The 20,812-nt window shown below is 41.6% G+C and overlaps 2 protein-coding genes across 11 annotated transcripts in view; one reads left to right on the forward strand and one right to left on the reverse strand.

The window, feature by feature from the left end:
* Window positions 1-12,337, forward strand: LOC141772467 (uncharacterized). The gene is made up of 9 exons (XM_074643459.1): window positions 1-803; window positions 2,365-2,589; window positions 3,929-4,087; window positions 6,740-6,811; window positions 6,938-8,095; window positions 8,178-8,297; window positions 9,482-9,513; window positions 9,597-10,770; window positions 11,772-12,337. The coding sequence occupies exons 1-9, from the start codon at window positions 204-206 to the stop codon at window positions 11,925-11,927; spliced, it is 3,696 nt and encodes a 1,231-aa protein (XP_074499560.1). The 5' UTR covers window positions 1-203; the 3' UTR covers window positions 11,928-12,337.
* Window positions 12,338-18,608: 6,271 nt separating this feature from the next.
* LOC141772483 (uncharacterized) overlaps window positions 18,609-20,812 on the reverse strand; it is a 75,375-nt gene continuing 73,171 nt past the window's right edge. For all 10 annotated transcript variants that reach the window (XM_074643496.1, XM_074643492.1, XM_074643488.1 and 7 more), the window contains one exon: window positions 18,609-20,812. In XM_074643496.1, coding sequence (XP_074499597.1) covers window positions 20,671-20,812 — 142 coding nt within the window. In that variant the 3' untranslated portion in view covers window positions 18,609-20,670.

Genomic DNA, 20,812 nt, shown 5'->3' on the forward strand with positions numbered 1-20,812 from the left:
ATTTTGGCAAAGTTTCAGTCTTCATTCAGGATGGAGAGCAACCAGTCTTCAGGTTGTCTTCAGTGAGCTCTGAGCTGCAGGACTTTAATACATTTCATCATATTTGTGGAAACATCATAATCTTCTTGAAGTGAAAAAGCAAGAAGAAGAAGAAGAAGAAGAAGAAAAAGAAGAAGAAGAAGGTGAAGAAGAAGAGAGTGGTGATGAGCAGCTCAAAGACTGCTCTCCGGAGCCAGAAACAACCCAGGGCTCAGCAGCAGGTTTCTGTCCAGAAGAAGAAGAAAGATGTTCAAAGTGTCTCTCAGTCAGGTCCAGGAGGAGACTCTGTGAAGGAGGTGAAACCGGCCGGACTGCAGGTGAAACGACCGGGTAAAGTGTCCTCAGGTGTCCCGGTGGAGAGCCAGAGGAAGCTGTCCGATGCCAGCAACGCTTCAGAGGACCTGAGCAAAGACTCCGGCTGTCCGTCTGGTAAACTGTCCTCCTCAGACAGCAGCTCAGAGATATCAGACTGCACCTCGGAGGGCAACAATAAGCAGGACTCTCCGAGCAGCGACAATGATTTAAGCTGGATCGACGCGGGAGCCGGTGTTAGCCCGGACAGCCCGGAGGAGACAGGAGACATTAAACCGTGTGTGAAGGTACCGAGGAGGGAGACCTGCTCTCTGCAGCCGGATGATGCTGCCAGAGCCGGGCTCAGTCTGTATAACTCCTCGGAGGCGTTTATGGATCTCATGATGGGAGACACAACCGAGGATCTGGTCCGGGAGGTGGACGATCTGAGATCAGAGAACGAATATTTGAAAGTAAGTTTAATTTAGTTTTAATCCAGATTGTGATTTTATTTCTATTCTCATGGATTTATTTGTGTTTATATGTTGGTTTGTGTCGCTTCTTCGTGATATATATATTATATATATATATATAATATATATATATATATATATATATATATATATATATATATATATATATAAACGAGGTCCTCAAACTCTGAACACCAGAGCCGATTTTGTGTAAATGCTCTTGTCAGTCTTAATTAGAGACTTCAGGCTCTCATGCAAGAATCAAAAGTCACGAGTGACACAACTCACTTGTGGCCCTAGCAGTAACATTTTCACTGGTATTTTGAAATAAAACTGCTGAATGGAAGACAAAGCACAATGTGAAAACTCGTGACAAACAAACACAAACAAACACTGGCTCAATGCAGTGACCTGCAGTAACTCAGTGTATGTAATGTGATTGAGACTGCTGCCTTCTATGTAATGGTTAAGACTGGCCTTGTAAATAGTTCCTGGTATTCACTATGCCAAGACGGAATAGTGATTTTAAAAAGTGGAAATTTAACCAATCAGAAGGTTCACAGGGAAGTTTTATTTGGCTTTCTGGTATTTAAAGGGGTACTCCAGTGATTTAGTGTTGCACTTTCATAAAGTGGTGGGACTTACAAGAGAGAGATTCTAAAAAGAAAGTTAAAAATAATCGAAGTGGCTGAGGCTGAGAAATCCTGACTTTTAGTCCAAACACACTGGATCCTACATTTCCCATAATGCAATCAGACAGCATCTTTTATTAGGCCCCTTGCCTCCCAAATGTCCTACTTCTTTCACAATCCACACCTCCAGTTTGTAACACAGCCTGCTCCAGTTAAATCTTTAAATCTCAAACCCAAACTGAGATCACCCTGTAACATCATCAGGGTCAGTTTCTCAGACTGTATAGGAAGTCCTCTCTAGAGCCACAGAAGACATTTATACAACTGTTTTCACGGGCTGAGTAAACTGAGCTTCATGTGTAAAATCGATGAGTGTCCCGTTAAATTGTTGTGGATTTTAAAGAAAATGTTGCTACAAGGCTGCGAGTAGATATTTATACCATTAAAGTAGAAATTATTACAAAATATGGTGTAGAATATTACGAATAAATCAAGAAGTAAATACAAATAGACACAGACAACAGTAAAAATGAATACAAAAGAAAACCAGATCTTTCAAATCTAGAGTTTCACTATTTTCCAGTGCCTTAAAAAAACTGGAAGCTGTAATCATAACCACCATACTCTAATAAACAAAAATAAGGAGTCTAAGGGATTATTGAACCAAACCATCCACCAGTACTTCCACAACTTTGACCCAGAATGGCTTTAACTTTAACATTCCTATATAAGTGGAAACGTTTCTGGACTTTTACTTTGGCAGCTCAGAGGGAAGTGAGCTTGAGGTGCAATAATAAATAATATTTTTTTTACTTTCCTCATACTCAAAAGATAATGTTCATTACAAATCAATTAATCACACAAAAGGCTACTTGAATATATAATCAAAAGCAAAATTAAAAGTTGTATTTCTGTGTTGTTTGTCCCAGGATGAGGTTGAGGAGCTTCGCTGTGAGATGCTGGAAATGCGTGACATGTTCCAGGAGGAGGAGGTTTACCAGCTGCAGGAGCTGCGGCTGCTGCTGGAGCAGGCCAACAAGTCCTGTCGTATCCTGCACTACCGCCTCCGCAAGGCCGAGCGCCGCAGCATCCGTGTGGCTCAGACGGGGCAGGTGGACGGGGAGCTGGTCCGGAGCTTGGAGCACGATATCAAGGTCAGAGGTCATTATAGTTACTCCTCCTCCTTCGTCATCATGCGGTCTTGTTAAAACTCGCCCACCACTGACAAAACAGTAAATTCCTGTCAAATTGACTTTTGACTGAATCACTGCTATTCCAGTTGGCAACATCAGTCTGTTATTCCCACAAAGCTATTTCTCATTTCAGTGATTGTTTGGTTCATACGCACTGAAGGACTGTAATCAGTTGACAGCAGCCTGACTCACGACTGTTCGCTGTGCTGTAAATTACTTCCTGCTGTTCGTCAGCACCACAAAAATGTCATTAGTGGGAAATGTCTTCATCATGCATCCTGTTTATATTTTTGTCGTACCATGGTGTAATTACGTGGTGAGTCGTTCTCCATCAGTAGGAAACATAAAAGCACAGTAATCGTAATCAGAATCGCAGTAGGTCAATCGCTCTGTTGTTAAATGAGACTCTCTGGTGGCAGCCAGACTCGGTTTCTTTGAGCCGGGGTGTGCGTGGTGGTGTAGGATTCCCAACAGCCTCACGCTCTCACCCCCTCACTCTCACACCCCACACACACTCATATAGTGAATTCCTGTTACAAGCATTTCCCTCTAAAGTCTCTTTTACAACTCTGGGAAGGAGGTGAAATCAGGGCCAAAAGATTTTCTTTACAGCGCTTTGCTTGATTGGAGCCAGAGCTCCCGAGTCGCTGATTGAAGAGACTGTTAACATTTCTTGTAAGAGGCGCAAAACTAGACACAAAATGACCACAAAGACCTGAAACGAGATACAAAACTACCACCAAGAGAAGCAAAACACAAGGAGACGCAAAACTAACAACAAGAGATGCAAAACGACCACCAAGAGAGGTAAAATGAGCACAAAGACGCAAAGACACGCAAAACGACCACTAAGAGATGCAAAACGTCCACAAGAGACACAAAATGACCGCAATAAGATGCAAAATGACCACAAAGTTGCGAAACGACAACAAAGAAACACAAAACAGCCACAAAGATATACGCAAAACCACCACATGAGACGCAAGACTGCCACGAAGAGATGCAAAATGACCACAAAGACGCAAAACAACCACAAGAAACGCAAGACTAAGAGATAAAAATGACCACAAAGACACACAAAACAAGCAAAATGACCACAAGAGATGCAAGACTACCACCAAGAGACCCGAAACAACCACAAAGAGACACAAAACTACCACAGAGAGAGTCTGTTTTGTGTCTTTTTCAATCTTTGGGTCTTGCTCTTATGTGGGAGGGGTGGGGGGTTCCCAGGGGACCATTGTCTCATAATCCGACCATGATTGGAAATGCACTAACCTGCTGTTGGGTTTGTTTACAGGTTGCAAAGAGTGTGTCCCTCCGTCTGTACAACGAGCTGGAGGCGGTGCAGAAGAAGGATTCCCAGTTGGAGTGGGAAAATGAGGCGCTGCGTGAGAAGACTCAGGAACTGGAAGTGGCAAAGCAGGTGTTGCAGGCTGAGGTGGAGAAAACCAGAGAGGTGCGATATTAAAACATTTTACGTTAAAGCCCCCCCCCCCCAGTTAAAAAAAAAGAGTTTTGCTTATTGTTACTTCACTTGGATGTTTGAGCTTCACTGTGCAGAATGATGGAGAGTTTATATGTCTTAAATCAGGTCTGGAGAGGATCTTAAATAAATCTGTACATTGGGTAAATAAGCTGCTGCCACCGACACCCTTCATGAACCTCCATCCCTCTAGTCAGGAATCCTCCTCTCATTTCTGCTGCTACACAGCTGCACCCATCCCAGCCAGTTGTCCCCCTCATCCCTCAGTCACCCTGATGTCAGGTGACACATGACCCGGGTGCAGATCAATGATATGAGTGGAGGGCACGGCCAGCAGCTGCCTGGTGCCTGGTCAGGGTGAAGCAGCCTGGTATGCTGAAGCCTGAACTTCAGGCACAGCTGATATCCTCACAGAGAAAAGGGAGAGAGAGATCACAAAAATAGACTCCCTTTCTCCCTTTCTGCTCCTATTAAGCTATAGGCTAAATCTGGATCAGCGTGCATTACGGCATTCAAATTGGTGTTTGTGTGCCGGCATACTGACCTACAACCGCCCATGCCTTTATCAGAAGGTGACTACCACACCCTGACAGTGATTCAATTTCCAGTCCACCTTTTATTCTTGCGGCCCCACCTGCCTCGATTGCTCCTGTGATAACGGCCGTGCACTTCAGTGACACGTGTTCGCTTTAATCCAGGATTCGGCGCTTTGGCATGAGCTCAGTCTGGCCCACTCATCGGAGGCAGCTGCTAGTCCCTTTGATCCCAGCAGGGAAATCCACTTAGATTACCTAATCTAGAGGCACAAACACAGTGTAGATGGATGTGAAGGAGGATGAACTTCAGAGACTCCCACCGCAACTGGACCTGCTGTGATCCTGTTTGTGGGACTTGAATGGTAATTTAATACCGTCAGGTCACAACGTAGCTGCAGATGCCCGAACAATGACGAAACCATAAGGGAAGACCAAAAGTGCACTTTTATTTTGAAACTTTCCAGTTCAAGAAATGTAAAACATTTATCTCCATCATGCATATTTCTTACTTTTATCACATTTTAGGTCACAATAACAGTATCTATACAGACTACAAGGCCACTGACCTTGAATTAAACCACCATGACCCACTCCTTATGTTTGCCCCTTGTAGCCTGTAGAAGATGACTATTATTAACACTGAGCCGTCCTGTCTAGTGTCTACGAGCGAGACAATGCTGCAGCCAGACTGAAGCTTACATTCCTCTCATGCTCAGACTTACAAATAAACTCACTCATGTAGAGAAGGGAAAGACTTAAGAAACAGTTTGGATCAAATTACACTGCTGACTGTTATTGCATTTTATGCATCTCTGGAAGAAGCACAAGGGCATAATGAACATTTTAAATTATATTTATTTAACCAGTTAGTGATCCGATGGCCCACCGGCGGGCCTGGCTGGCATACTGTTTTTCAGAGGCTGTAGTTGGCTCGGTTTTAAAGCTAGTGAAGGTACTAGTATGAAACTATAAAACCTAAGGAATCCATTGGTACCAATCTTGTCATGCTAGCTTGTCGGGAACGCGGATGAATAACTCTCCGAAGTTAGGCAAAATTTTGGCAAGGGAAAAACTGGCATGGCCATTTTCTAAGGGGTTCCTTGACCTCTGACCTCAAGATATGTGAATGAAAATGGGTTCTATGGGTACCCACGAGTCTCCCCTTCACAGACATGCCCACTTTATGATAATCACATGCAGTTTTCTGGCAGTATAAATGTTATTTTCACCTATTCTAAAATGGTGTATTTGAATATTTCTGCATACTGGAGTCCCTAAACAGTCTTGAATTACATAGATTGAGTATCACTGTAAAGCTGAGACCAATGAACCCAACTGTATTCATGTGTGATGATGTTAGTCCCCATAGCAGCCATTTCATTGTAGTGAGATCATTTTTTAAAACTTGACCTTACTGTATATAATGACCTGTTGTGACCTCTAGGATAATCACAGCCTCATGAAACTTTACAACCACAAACTAAAGACCTAGAGCATTCAGAGGATGGATGGCTTTCCTAGGTATATTGACAATAATGGGGTTTCTGAGCAGTTTCCACAACAGAAGTGCTCACCATCCAATTGCCGAAAAAAATGCAAGTCTTGCAGGAATCTTCAAATGTAAAAAGTTTTTGATACCAAATCACAGCATGGCTTTTTCTATGGTGTTCCTCAAGGTCTTGGTGTCTTATTGTGGTATTTCGGAAGGATCTTTGATCATTTTTATCAATTCTCGGTAGGTAAAAAATGGTTAAATTTAGCAAAAAATCAGTGTATCAAAACACAGAAATTGCTGCAACAACTCGTGAGACATAATAGAGCATGGGGATGGCTATCATATTCTTCTATTATAATGTTCTAAGCCCTTATACACTTTCACTTCCGGGCATCTCTAGAAGGCAGATACAGTAAAGATGTCTCAGAAGGTGCAGCCAAGTCTCTATGTCACTTCAGTTGAAGAAATTGAGACATCTAAAATAATTCACATGGCTTTTTAAAATGGCTCACCAATGACAAGTTCCTCAGTTGGATCTGTTTTTGTAAGTGTTGCACCATTCATAAACCTCTCTGCCATGTTTTCATCCCTCAGAGCACTCTGAAGAAGAAAAGCATCCGATCGACAGCCAGCAGAGCTGAGAAGAGGCTCTCTCAGCAGATTGAGGTTTGCTATGTTTGTAGTTTAAGTCTGATTTCAAATGTGGCTGCACAGGTAAAAAATTGCATGTTGCAGTATACTGATTCATCATCCTCATCAGAATGATATTCACTGTTGTTTGCTTGCCCAAAGGATGACAGCGGCGATCTCAGGTGCCAACTCCACTTTGCCAAAGAGGAATTAGCTCTCATGTGCAAGAAGCTCACCAAGTTGGTATCAGAGAGTGAGGGCATGCGTGAGGAGCTGGCCAAATACCACTCAGCCTACGGCGGCATAGACGCCACCCAATATCCTGAGGGCAAACAAAACTACGCCCGCGCCAGGGAGGCAGAGGTCAAAGTTCACCTGAAACTGGTGGAAGAGGAGGCCACGCTCCTCAGCCGGCGCATCGTTGAACTGGAAATGGAGAACCGCGGACTGCGAGCAGAAATGAGCGACATGAGAGAGAAAATGGGACGAGGAGGAGGGGAAGAAGAAGAAGAAGAAGAGAATCGGGATGTGTTGGAAGAAAATCTGTCAGCTTCCACGCCGGCGAAGGACAGAGAGGGAAGTTTGAAAACAGGATGCGCAATGTACGAGCAGGGTCAGGACGAGGAAGAAGAGAAAAGTAAAGGTGACGTTGAGGCTTCATCACAGACAGAAGGGAGGATTACTGCTTGTAATATTACTAGAGAGGGTCCTGTGGGCGGTGAGTGGGACCCTTCAGACAGTCATGAGAGCGATATGAACAAAAAACCTGACAGAGGTCTCAAAGGAATGACGGTGAAAGACTATGAAGCTCTTCTAGCTCTCAGAGATCATTCCTGCGTTTTGAGTTCAGCCATCCAGCTCCTGGTGACGCCACCAAAAAACGGGCACCGCTCACCTTTTACCTCTCCGACAGAGGTGGACTTGAATGGCAAGGCGCATAAGATATTCCCACCGGGGCCTTTGAATGAGGCTTTGGAGCTTCAACAGGCCATGCTGTTGGCTTTCATCGGGAGAGTGGAGACGCTCCTAACAGGAGAAGATTCAGGCGTTCACAAGGACGGACGTGTTTGGGATTCCTGCACTTTCTCCTCTGTCTCTGAAGACTGTAAAGATCTTAATCTTGAAGAGTCACCAAGTAAGCAGGAGTGTGTAGAAGACCTCCGCACCTCAGAGGTTAAGGAGAGAGAAAAACAAATGAGACAATCCTTCCAATCGGACTTCATCCGCAGCTGCAGGACCCCAAAAATGCGACTGTCCTTGCAGATTCTGTGGATCCTCCATCAATGGTGTCAAGTTAAAGGACCCCTGGAGGGGAAAGAGGTAAAGTTGTTGATACTTAAATCAGCAAATTTGGAGCTGTTTTTTATATATATACAAATATATCTGGATGTTTTTGTTTCAGGGTAAAGACAGAATCATGTCTGCGCTGCGGGGGTTGTTGCAAGACCTCGGCGCAGAGCTTCGGGATGAACGGATTGAACCCGACAGTGAGGCCAAGGCCAAGCAGGGCAGGGCAGCTGAGGTAAGGATGGCGAATACCCATCAGGCATGTGTGTCTCTCCTGCTGTGTGTGAGGCTGTGCGATACAGCAGGAAGTCCTGCTGATGATCCGTCTCCCTGGCCACACGTCCTCCCGATACTCAGTTCAACAGGCATCATGAAAAGACTCGTGCCAGAGTATTTAGGCCAATCTCTCGGAGGGGCTGCAGCCAAACAGGACAGGCATGCTCAAATCTGCTGCATCGAAACACTCGACTGATTCTCTGCGTCGTCCTGAACTGGTGCATGAATGTACATTCTTTAAAACGTTAACAGCTCCTTAACAGTTGTTTCCAGCTGCTTGGTCAAATGCAAGTAGAACGTTTTAGATAAGAACTGTAATCTAACATTTGAGTCATTGCCACTGAACTGTTGGTGTGTCCTTTGCACAGCTTGACTCAAGATCTGCTTTGAAGGGCCGGATTAATTTCTTTAATGGTGTTTTTCCTCCTTATTCCACTGGCTAGACTGTAATCCCTCCTTTCCCCCGAGGCACGTTTAATACACGGAAGTGCCAGAAAACCCAACAAATACAGACCGTCATTCAATGTAATAGAACCCAAATTTAATGGTTATGATATTACAATGTCAATGCAGAATATTTTAATGCTCACAACCACATCCGTCTTGATGATGTGAACGCTCGCAAGTCGTGAACATCGGAAACTTTCACCATTACTACTAAGGGTGTAACGATCCATCGATCTGGAACGATATATCAATTTAATGATCAACGATCCAATATCATCGATGCAAAGTGAAAGCATTGATATATATCATCCTCTTTAAGATACGCCCTTATTTTGAAATTCTTAACTGATAAGAAACATTCACAAATAAAGATGATAAATGTGAAACTTTATAGTGAACAACAGGGGGTTTATGTTTATTCTTTTTATTAAAAAGAATAGATTGTTTTTCATTTCAATGTCTGGAAGAGCCAGTAATATTGTAGTTGTTTGTTGTGAGTTGATGTAAATGTGACTGATTGTATTAAATGGGCATATGATATTGTCTCATATCGCAGGCGCCTGATTTGAATTGAAATCGTATCTTGTGATATCAGAAAATATTGTATCGTTGTCCATCACATCGTGATGAAACACCCCTAATTTCTAGTAACCATTGCTTGGCTGATACTGTTTGTGTTTTTCTCCCTTTGCTCAGTGTGCCGGTATCTTTCACGATGAAGCTGACAGGTGAGTGTTTTTCATGCGTTCACATCTTGTCCCTGAAGTCACTGAGGTCATAATAACTCATGTATCACCTGCTGTTTTCACAGAACGTGCAGCTCAAAAGTGAAAAGACTTCGGGTTTCTCCACATGACTGTGAGAAGAAGAAGAACTGGTGCTATCTGAGCCAGGAGGCGGCCCAGCTGGACCAAGAAGACCCCGTTAAGACGTGGGACCATCTAATCATGCCGCTTAGCTTCCCTGATCTGGACTTTGAGCAGATGTCCATGGAGAGGAGCCACACTGCCCCGGAGAAGTCTGCCTACCGCATCTACTACAGCCCCCCGTCAGCCAGAAGAGTCCAGCTGGCTCAGCTGAAGCAAAGCCCCGTCGCAGACAGAGAGTCTGTCAACTCTGGCTCTTGTTGGTGCACGCCGGCGACCTCCTTCTCTCCGCTCTGTCTGGGCTCAGCTGCTAACCTCAGCGACGACATGAAGGAAATGACGGCCAGCTGGAGGCAGTCAGTTCATGGCGGTTCACAGGAGAGGAGGGGGAGATTACAGCAGCGGTGGGTGGACGTGGCCTGCTCAGGTACTCAGACCCACATGAAGCCACAGATGGTGAGCGTTGGTCTGCAGACAGATGGGTCAGTGACTGTGAGAGGCAGTCCATCCCGGGTCCTGAGCACCTCCCTTGTCTCCGCCCGCTCTCACCACATCTCCACCTCACTGGACGGGGTGCCAGGCAGAATCGAGAGGTCCAGATCCTCCACCTCCTCACCTAAACTGTACCGGAGACACTCTGCATCCGGTGCATCCTCTCCCTCCTCATCCACCAATATGACCTCCTCCTCCTCATCTCCATCCACCTCCAGAGACCGAGCACTGTGGAACCTGAACCACCAAAGCCACACCGGCCTCACGTGGACTCGACAAACCAGTCACAGAACCGTCGCAGGACAGAGCCACAGCTCTCTGGGTAGCGCCAAGCCTCCAAGCAAACCTGTAGGTGCCAACCGTTATGGCATGGTCACAGAGTTCCTGCGCAGGGTGAGCGGCCGGGCAGAGAAACCGGTACCGGTACCAGTACCGGGGTCAGGGCAGAAGACGAAGAACGGTCTGAAGAACCTGGAACGTGTTCCAACGAGGCCTCCCGCCGCTCCGCTGCACAGGAACGACAGCGTGACGAGGATCGTCAACCAGAGGTTCATGAAGCAGAGAGAGGAGAAGGGGAGCAGTCTGAACCACGGCGTCCGACAGAGCCCAAATACACTCCCAACAGAGGTGAGTGTAACAAACAATGGCTGTGTTCAAAAGCACATACTAATATACTATTCATACCTGTACTAAGTATGGCGTAAAACTGAGTATGTAGTGCATTCCAACTGCATAGTATGTGGATTTTGTGTACATGAGAAATTCCCAAACACCATCAGTGCCATTTGAAAGACTAATACAGGTACTAGGCTGTCAAAATATCAGATTTTCACTACACGATTATTGTGGCCAAAAGAATTCACAAAAACAATATTATTGCAATATCTACAGAAAATTTGAAAAAATCATAATAATAATATCAGTCAAATTCATCTTTAACTTTGTGTATTGTGCATTTTGTCCCTCTTTTGGAAAATGAATTACACTCAAAATACGAGTGGAGGGAGAAGGAGAGAGAGTCTGTAGTGAATTGGGTAACACTGTGGGCAGCCACATATACCGCATACCCATGGTGCATCATTGGCCCTTTGATTTTTCCGACAAATGATCACTACAAATATTTCATTTTTAAATCTTAAAGTTATCGTTAATACCAGTATATCGCGGCAATCCTAACAGGTATACAGAGGCGAGATGGTTGACCGTCAAGTTGAATCTTTTAAAACTGACCATGAGCTCTAGTGCTGCAATGACTGATCAATTAATGAGTTCAACGACAGACAATTAACAACAATTTTGAGTTATTTATCAAGCATAAGTACCAAACGTCTGCTTGTTACGTCTGTTTTTTCTGTTTTGTATCATTACAAACTGAATATTTGGGGGTTTTGGATGTCAGACAAAACAAGCAATGTGAAGATGTCACGTTGAGGTCTGGAAAAGTGTAAGGGACTTATTTTGGATTAAATGATTACTCAAAAAAAAGATTGTTTGATATTGAAAATAACTGTTAGTTGCAGACCCAATGACCTCCAACAGAGTGATATTGTGCAGTAAAGCATTACGGACTCTTTGTAAGTGTTTCTGTCTCATCTCAGTCCTCTCTCTTCTCTTTCTCTACTGACCAGGAGGGAAACTACGACTGCAGCTCCAGCAGCACTTTGACCTTCTGCTTCGCCCGCCCATCTCGCTCCACCCAGAGACAAACGTCAAACCAGAGCAAACTCCACCGACACAGACACTCGCCTCCAGCGAGCGCCGCTGCAGACTCCAACCGTGAGTGAACGGGCAGAGAAACGGCAGCTATTACTGACACTTCTGGACAGCTGAGAGCGGTCAGAGCGACGGGGAAAGGAATTTAAAATGTAATCTTCAAATGTAAACCCTGCTTTACTGCAGGATGGTTGAACTGGGAGAACTGGTAGACTGTATGTGGGATGTTTAGGCTTCATAGCTCAGTCCTTGTGTTTTCTTTTGGTGCAATTTTATAACACTCGTCTCCTTTTACAGATGGGCTTAATGTGGATTACAACTACAATGTTACAAAGCTTAATTCATATTTACAACTTAAACTTTATATGACACTGATTTTGCACTTATATTGTAAACTGCAAATTAAATTTATATCATCTTTGTAGTACTTCGTAGAGAATAACCTCTTTTTATTGAATAAATATCTACTAGATCTGAACAACAGGTTGTATTGTGATCTTTTCATCTACGTCGAGGTCTCACAGTCACACCTCACCCTGAAATCTGATTTTATTTAAGCTGCAGAAACTTGTTTACTCTGCAGTAATTAGCTGCTTCAGGAGGGAGGCAGTTACGTCACATGCTCAAAAAAGAAAAAGTAAACTGCTAAGTAGTTAATGAGATCAGATTTCCTCGCCGGTCAGGAGCATGATCCCTCCTCCCTCAATCTCTCTCTCTCTGATTGTGTGAGGCTTCACTTTCACTGTTGCTGAAGAACTGCAGCCAGCGTATCAAAGTGTAGCGCTTTCTTTTGTAACTTTGTGATATACCTGGATATTAAATGTTGATTCTTAGCGTGAGATGGAAGCTCCGATTTTCTCGGAGCAGATCAGCTGAAATACTTTTTTTCCCCCTCTCGGTGGCGGCTGGCAGCTGGCCGGCCGCGGTCAAGGACGAAGTCACACAATCACACGGTGTCACGTTTCTGCTCAGCACATTTGGTCACCCTCTACTGTTACCCATAAAACACACACACACACACAACCAACAATGTGGGTTAGCTCCCAGTGGAGTGTCTCCAATTCAACATAACCCAGTTTCACAGGATTAGTGAAAAGGTGGCGAAACACACAGAAAACAGGCCAGTAAACAACTTTTCTGACAAAGGTGATATTCAGGAATAATCATGAATTATTCCACAGCGTGTTTACAGAAATACAACAAATTGGAATAATCATAATTGCATATTATATATGTAAAAAAAAAAAACACTTTAAGGGGGAAATGTGTTTCCTGTTGTGCACTTTTGAAAACATATTGTAAATCTGCATTTATATTGAAAATAATTTGAGCCAAGGTTGGATTTTCATACAGGCAAAGCAGCCAACCACCCCGGGGCCCCAAGGTCCCAGACACACTGTCAATTGTTTTTAGCTAATTTGATTAATTGCAATAGTTTTTCAGGGAACTTTTACCATTAAATATATAAATGTTAAAATATTTTAAGGATATTTAAAAAACAAAAAACAGTCAGTGGGAACTGGCACTATGTGTTCTTCTTACAAATAATACTATTAATGTATAAATACTGATGTATACATTTAATCTATATGTATATTAGAAATGGCAAAGAATTTAGATAAGATCAGATAAGATAAAACTTTATTTATCCAGAGGGAAATTGCTGTGCAGCGGTTTCAATACAAAGTGGGAAGAATGCAAATATAAAGACTCTAAGAAAACAATAAGGTGCAAATCCAAATCCAATGCCAAAATCAGGTTTAGCTCTCATTTACTGTTGACAAAATAACTGACTGACAGTCATGTTTCTGGTTTACTAGAACTGTAGGTCATTCAATATAGGACTACAATTAAAGGCCAATACTTCATGTAGAAATTATTTAAACCAAAAACTAGCTTCTCCTTGACCAGCTCCAACTTTACATGTTAAAGGGACTGTTTGTAAGAATCAGAAATTGGTTGTAACAGCGACATCTGTGGCTGTTAAGTAAACGAAAGTCAGCGTCCTGTTGATCGCGCTCGCTCGTGTGCACGCGCTACCTGAATGTGAGCGAGTATCCGTCAAAACAGTGAGGCGACACACGTCAGCTAAAACCACTATAAAACTCTATATTTCAGCTGCTTGGCAGTAATGTTTGCTGACCAGACGAAGGTCTCTCCATGAATCACTGCTGATCCTAGTGTTGGCTTTTCCTGCCTCAGCCTCCCGACCGCAGCCGGAGGGAGCAGGGAGACACTGGCACCCGGTCGGAGACAATAATGTTACTCGTTGAGCCCCGTCACTTCACAAGACACGGGAAACCTCTGACAGTCTGGAGGAGCTGCAGCAGTTATTTCTGCACAAACGTCCACTGTACATTCACTAGATATTCTCAGAGCTAAACTAACTCTCCTGCAGTGTGTAGTGTGCGCGCATACACGTGAGGTGGAGCGAGCTGAGTGAAGGCAGGTAGAGGAGCAGAGTACAGCAAAGACTCCGGCCCTGGAGACCAAAGCTACGGTCTCACCCGCGTCCTCCGACCGCAGCCAACACTGTTTTGCAAGACGGGCTTCACTAGATATAACTTTGAGGTTTTGATGCTTCCGTGTAGTTTGTGTTGGAGTCTTGTCTGAACAGCGTAGCCACACGGGAGCGCGCATGGGACACCGACCCGTATTGATTTATACGTGTAAGAAGTTACAAACAGTCCCTTTAATGTATCTGTATATAAAAATCCAGTAAAACGTAACACTTACATGTAAGTATTTTTACTGAATGCAGGACTTGTAACAGAGTATGTTTACACGTTGATATAAGTCTTGTGATGTGTTGCAGTACTGTATCTCACCTGAGGAGGCGGTGCAGCTGCAGCTCTGCTCTCTCAGTCAGCTGTGGGCCTTCTTTAGACACATTTGTTGATGCCAAATAAAAACAATGTAGGAAGTGCTCTCTGCTCTCTGATATCTGTGTTTCAGATGAGAATTCAGTTCAATCAAAGTTCAATCAGAGTTTAGAGATGGAGTCTGTTTTCTTGAGGTTTGACAGTTTTGACTTCGAGGCTGATCGTCGGTTTCAGGACGGTCTGAAGGATTTAAAGAGCAGCAGCAGAGAGGAGAGCAAACATCTGGACCTCAAACTCTTCTTCTATAACAGGTATGTCACATCTGTGCAGCCAGTGGTGGAAAGTAACGAAGTACACTCACTCAAGTACTGTACTTAAGTACGAACTTGAGGTACTTCTACTTGAGTGTTTGTTTTTTTTCATGCCTACTTCTGCTCCACTACATTTCAGAGGGAAATATTGTACTTTTTTTACTTCACTATATTGATTTGATTTATTTAGTTGCTAGTTATTTAATTTAATTTCAAAATTTATTTCGAACATATAGAATACAAAAAAAAAATATAAAAAATAAAGAAAAAGAGAATGATCATACCAACAAGTGGACAGCCAGAAACAAGTAGTATTTACTTACAATGAAAAGCATAAGAAAAAGAAATTGTCAAACACTTGATGTCTTGATTTACATATTCGAAAAGGAGTGAGAAGAAGTACAAACTTATTTAATCCCACCCTTCTCCATAAGTCATTCATTAATAATTAAACAGATTCCTTATTGAACTATACATATACTTTATATTTGCACTCAAAACATAAAAATAGCTTATAAAATATGATGTTTTGTTGTGAATACTGTTGGGGAGTGTAATTTATAAGTACAGCTGAACAGATTCGAGTTATCAAGTAGTCAATTGACAGAACATTAATTAATTTGCGAATCATTTCAGTCATTTGTCATGCAAAAAAAATTTCAGTTTCAGCTTCACAATTTTTTTTATACTTTTAATTTATGTTTTAATAATTTTGGGGTTTGGACTATGTCTGGCATTGTGATGGTGTAACATGGTAATTAAATTAAATTAAATGGTTTCATATTCTTTAAACTTAAAGTTACCACAGTAATTGAATCCTTGTCTGTCATCACCAGGTTTGTGGAGCCCATAGACCGGAACAGCTACAAACAGTGGAGCTCTGCTTCTCCTCATGTGACTCCAGAGGACCGTGGTGTTGAACAGCTGGACCAGAGGACACTTTCGGACTCTGACATCAGTAAAAACCAGACAGCAGAAACATCTGCAGAGACAGAAGCGAAGCAGCTCTCCTTTGCGGAGGTGATGCGACTGGTTCAGGAGGGAAAGGAAATACCTGGAGCAAATAATCTGGACATAAAACCAACCAACCAGAGTCCCACTCCTTCTCAGATGGAGAGGAGACTGAAACCCTGGGAAATATCATCCGTTTCCAAGTGACTTTTCACTCTTTGTTTTAATAAAGAGTATGACAAATTCCAACTAGATGACATGTTTTTACCATAACTAGGAGAGAGGTTTGAAAGGCGAAGCAGGAAACAGATAAATAAACCTCAAAATAAGTACTTAATATGTGAGCTAGTACCCCAAATTACTCTGCTTGCCCTCAATTGTCCTACTTATTGTACTTTACTTGAGTATTTCCATTGTATGCTACACCATTACAATTTCAGAAGGACATTTTGTACCTTTTACTCTACATGTATTTGATAACTTAAATTAGTTTGCAGGATCAGATTATTAATAGGCTACAAAAAATGAATCAACTGCTAAATTATGATGTATTATTATAAGCTACCAGCAGTAGATAAAGTAGTTCAAATAAGCTCCACCTTTACCAGCTGCAACATTATTCATGCTTATACAGCAATGCAACAATAATTATAGTTCAGTGATATAATATACTGTATATTATTTTGACATGGGTCATTCTGCATAATGAGTACTTTTACTTTTTTAACTATATTTTGACACTAAAACGTATGTACTTTTAAGTAAGATTTTGAACTCAGAATTTTTACTTGTAACGAAGTATTTTACGCTGTTTTTATTTGAGTAAGAGATCTGAGTACTTCTTCCACCAATGCAGGCTTCTGCAAATGCACTGACAGAACTGCGCTTTAAATCTTTGAATCATGTCGTCCCTCTATACCTGAAAGAGCTGTTCAGGTCAGCTTCACAACCTGCCACTAATGGTTGCAAACAGGTCTAAAGAAAAGGCTTTGGAGAGGTGGGACCAACATCTCCTGGAAACACCTGAAATACTGTGTTCAACAGACTGCGCTAACTGGTTTATTTGACTGTTTTTATGAACCAAGAACTCCCTGGAAAGCCTCATTGGTATTGGTAGGATTATCCTGGTGAAATAAAATAACATTGCTGCCGCCATATAAACACATTCATCTAAAACAGCTGCAGTTGTGACAGGATGAAAGTCCACAGGAGGCTGATGAGCTCAACATAAAGCCACTGATTATCTCCAAGCACGTCCCAAAATGATTTAGTGAAGCATTTTGGAGAACAATGTTGACCTCTTGTGGTTGAATAAAAGCGCTTTCAGTTGTAACATGTATAATAACTTGATATATAAAAACAGAGGTTATGCAGCACAGATTTTATTTCCATCAGCTGATGATGCAACACCATTAAACTCCAGGTGATCTGTAACTTAATTTCCTAATTATCTACCTTAAGTAGGACTAAACTACATTAACATAATGATTTAAAAAAACAACAACAGGGGGGTGGGGGGTCTAGGGCACTCCATCCTGGATTTATGTGTTTAATTAGTCATGTCAAAGCAATAAAACAAGTCAAAATGAGAGGTTTCCACTCAGGAAATAGATTAGAATAGATTTTTTTTGGGGGCTAAATTAGTTAGGACCTGATAAAAATTAAAGAATAAAACAAAAAAACAAACACTTTGGCCCATAAAAACAGGCAACACCTGTTCAGTTATGCCTGAATCTAACTGACACTTTTTTGTGTCCTGACATGCCATTTGTTGTTTCCACCAAGGACACAAGCTCTACATCTCACTAATATTTCCCTACTTCATTTTGTCATTTCATTAAAACAAATAAACAATCAACACACAGCATAACAACAGTCTACAAGAAAAGTTCACTTTAAGATCTGCCAATTAAAGGCAGAGGTAAAAAAAAAAAGAAGATACATAGAAGACAAAACCAAACCCGAACTGTACATGCAAAGTTAGCACCGTTAGCGTAGCACCATCAGGAATCAAAAGTCCCAAACAAACAATGAGGTAACAGTGTCTACGACATCACTGTAGGCCTGTCCATCATGCAGGTCTGTGTGTAACTGCACAACATGCAGTGGACCAATAAAGTACAGTGATGTGTGGTCAACCACAGTGAAACCAACAGTGATCCGTACCGAAAGTAGCACCAACATCTTAACTTTCAGTCAGGCTAACATGATCAATCTGAACATCTTAACTTTCAGTCAGGCTAACATGATCAATCTGAACATTTTAACTTTCAGTAAGGCTAACATGATCAATCTGAACATCTTAACTTTCAGTCAGGCTAACATGATCAATCTGAACGATAAAAACACAGTTGAGCATAAAATCGGAACTCTGGGACACCTGAACAGTACTGTCGATGTTTCAAGAGAATTATAAAAAGAGGTCATTTTAAAAAAAGATCAACATTTAGAAAACAAAAACACAGATAAAATTCACATGCATGCAAACTAATGGTTCATGTCTCACTGAGATTTAAAGGACCATACCAGTGGTTTTTGTGTGTAAGCTACATAAACATTACTGCTGTTAACAAAACGTGTTAAAAAGTGACCTTGATTATAGCAGGGACACAAATAATGACTGCTTTCATTACTGGTTAATCTGATGATTATTTTCTTGATTAATCAATGAATTGTTCGGCTGATAGAACATCAGAAAACAGTGAAATGTCTTATTTTTGTCCAACCAACGGTCCAAAATCAAAAAATATTAGGGCACAAGTAATTTATTAGTTTAGTTATTCTAACAAATATTCTTTAGAATAATGTATTAATTGTTTGGTTTATGAAATGTCAAAAAATACTGAAAAAATGCCCACATCACTCCAAGATGACAAAGAGAAACATTTAAGGAAGCCAGTTGGATAAACAGGAGGGCTACTGTCTACAACAAGTTCAAGGCTCGCTGCTTCGTTTAAGTACAAATGTCTAAAAGCCTTTATCACCGTGGCAATGTAATTAAAAAATTGTGATCTGCATTTTTAAAAGCCACGGTCCTTAAGGTCATTAACCCGCTGAAGGCTGAAGATAGTCTACCAGACTGTGAAATCATTTTATTAATTATTTGATTGTTTTGTTTTCATTCTTTTTATTATCTTTATTTTGCGTTCATTGTTCATTATTGATTTATTTTATTTTTGCATTTCTTAATTTCTATTTATTTATTGTCATATTTTTTATTTGTCATACGTTGCTTAAAAAACTAACCCTAAACAGTATAGAGTATACATTGTTTGACCCTGAGGAAGATAGGTGTTGGTCTTCTTTTATGAAAAGCTTAATAAAAGCTGGTACTTAAACAAAGCAGCGTGCATTGGCTGGAAGTTACACTGTGCTGTGAAATATGTTTGGCTTTTTTTGTTTTATATTCTACACCCTTTCTTATTAAGGGGAGGAAATGTGCAAAACCATCGTTATGATCCTTTAAGGTGCATGCCTCATACGTTTAGAGGACAATGTTCATCATGTTTAAGTCAGACCTTGGCAGTCTTGTCCTTATCACAGTAATATTGAAGACACTCCAGTTGTAATATGATAACATACAGTACATGATAATAATGATAAAAATCTCAACAGTTTGTTCTCAATGAGTAGACAGAAAATATTTTTGGTATAAATAGCAGACCTTAAAACAGATAAAATGTTAGCACCGATGCAAAACCAGGGAGGTAATTTTGGACAAAATCACTGGTGTACCACAGTGAGATTTATGTAATTTGGATAAAAACGTTTTAAAAGAGCAGATAAAATAATCACAGCTAATGAGGAGCTTGATTAGGTCAGACTTAAAATCCTTTCCAAGATTATAAGATAAAACAATATAAAATACAAATCACGTAGGAAGATTTCAGTCATAAATTAAATACAGGATAAAAAAGTGTAACTGCAGATTTTTAACCAATAAATCAATGTTGAGGTAGAGACCTGAGGCCTGAACCACGAAGCAAGGTCACCGGCTCTCTTTGGGTTACTGACATCGATGATCCTGAATAACCGGTATCACAAGGCTGGTTATCAATATACTGTATATGTTAAACATGATCACACAATGAGACTAGAATAAGAAGTTGTAGAAATATTAGGAATAACATCCAAATATGAAATGTATCTAGGTATTACTATAAAGGCATTTTGTCCAATGATGAACAAACAATTATGGATTGATGATACACTTAAAAACAATTTAAGTGAAGCGCTTCCTGCTGGCAAAGCAGAGATTAATTTATAATGATTAATTATAATTATCATGGCGGGCAAAGTGATTCTACTGGTCTTTAAAATGTCTCTATTGCAACTTTATCGCTTCATTGCAAACTCAGTATGTTAAGCCCAAAGACAGCTGGCCTCAGCTGACAACAGTCTAATCTCGCTTCGTGATTCAGGCCCATGTTCTGAGCGTATTGTTTGATCACAGCACCATCATTTATCAAAGGAAATCTGTAAAAACTAACTGAAAAGTGTCGGTGCCTGCTGGTGATAGTGGATCATGGATGACTGACAACTTACAGGATTAAAAGGAGCAAAGGAATAAACACTTCTAAAAGTCAAAGTAGTTAATACTAAATTAAGTCTTTCAGAAAAAGACAAGAGAGTTTGAACTAGCTAGTAATGCAGGAGGGGGGGAGGGGGGGGGGGGGGGGGGGGGGGGTCATAAGGCAGTAGGTTTACCACTGCTGTTGGGTTCACAGTCGTTATTCACATTCGAAATAATCTTTCAGCGGGGCGAAGAGGTGACGGATAACAGGGACACTCCAGGAGCGACCCAGGACTTTCTGCCTCTGCGACCGGCCCATGTTGTTCACGTCCGTGTAGTGTTTGGGGAAGCCAAAGATC

This window comes from Sebastes fasciatus, chromosome 8 (assembly GCF_043250625.1).
Source record: "Sebastes fasciatus isolate fSebFas1 chromosome 8, fSebFas1.pri, whole genome shotgun sequence".
In the NCBI taxonomy this organism is placed as follows: Eukaryota; Metazoa; Chordata; class Actinopteri; order Perciformes; family Sebastidae; genus Sebastes; species Sebastes fasciatus.

Excerpts from the sequence above, each read along its gene's own strand:
- LOC141772467 (XM_074643459.1), top strand. The coding sequence starts at position 204 with ATGAGCAGCTCAAAGACTGCTCTCCGGAGCCAGAAACAACCCAGGGCT. Across the intron at positions 4,088-6,739 it reads AGGTGGAGAAAACCAGAGAG|AGCACTCTGAAGAAGAAAAG; the intron begins GTGCGATATTAA and ends TTCATCCCTCAG. Across the intron at positions 8,298-9,481 it reads AGCAGGGCAGGGCAGCTGAG|TGTGCCGGTATCTTTCACGA; the intron begins GTAAGGATGGCG and ends CCCTTTGCTCAG.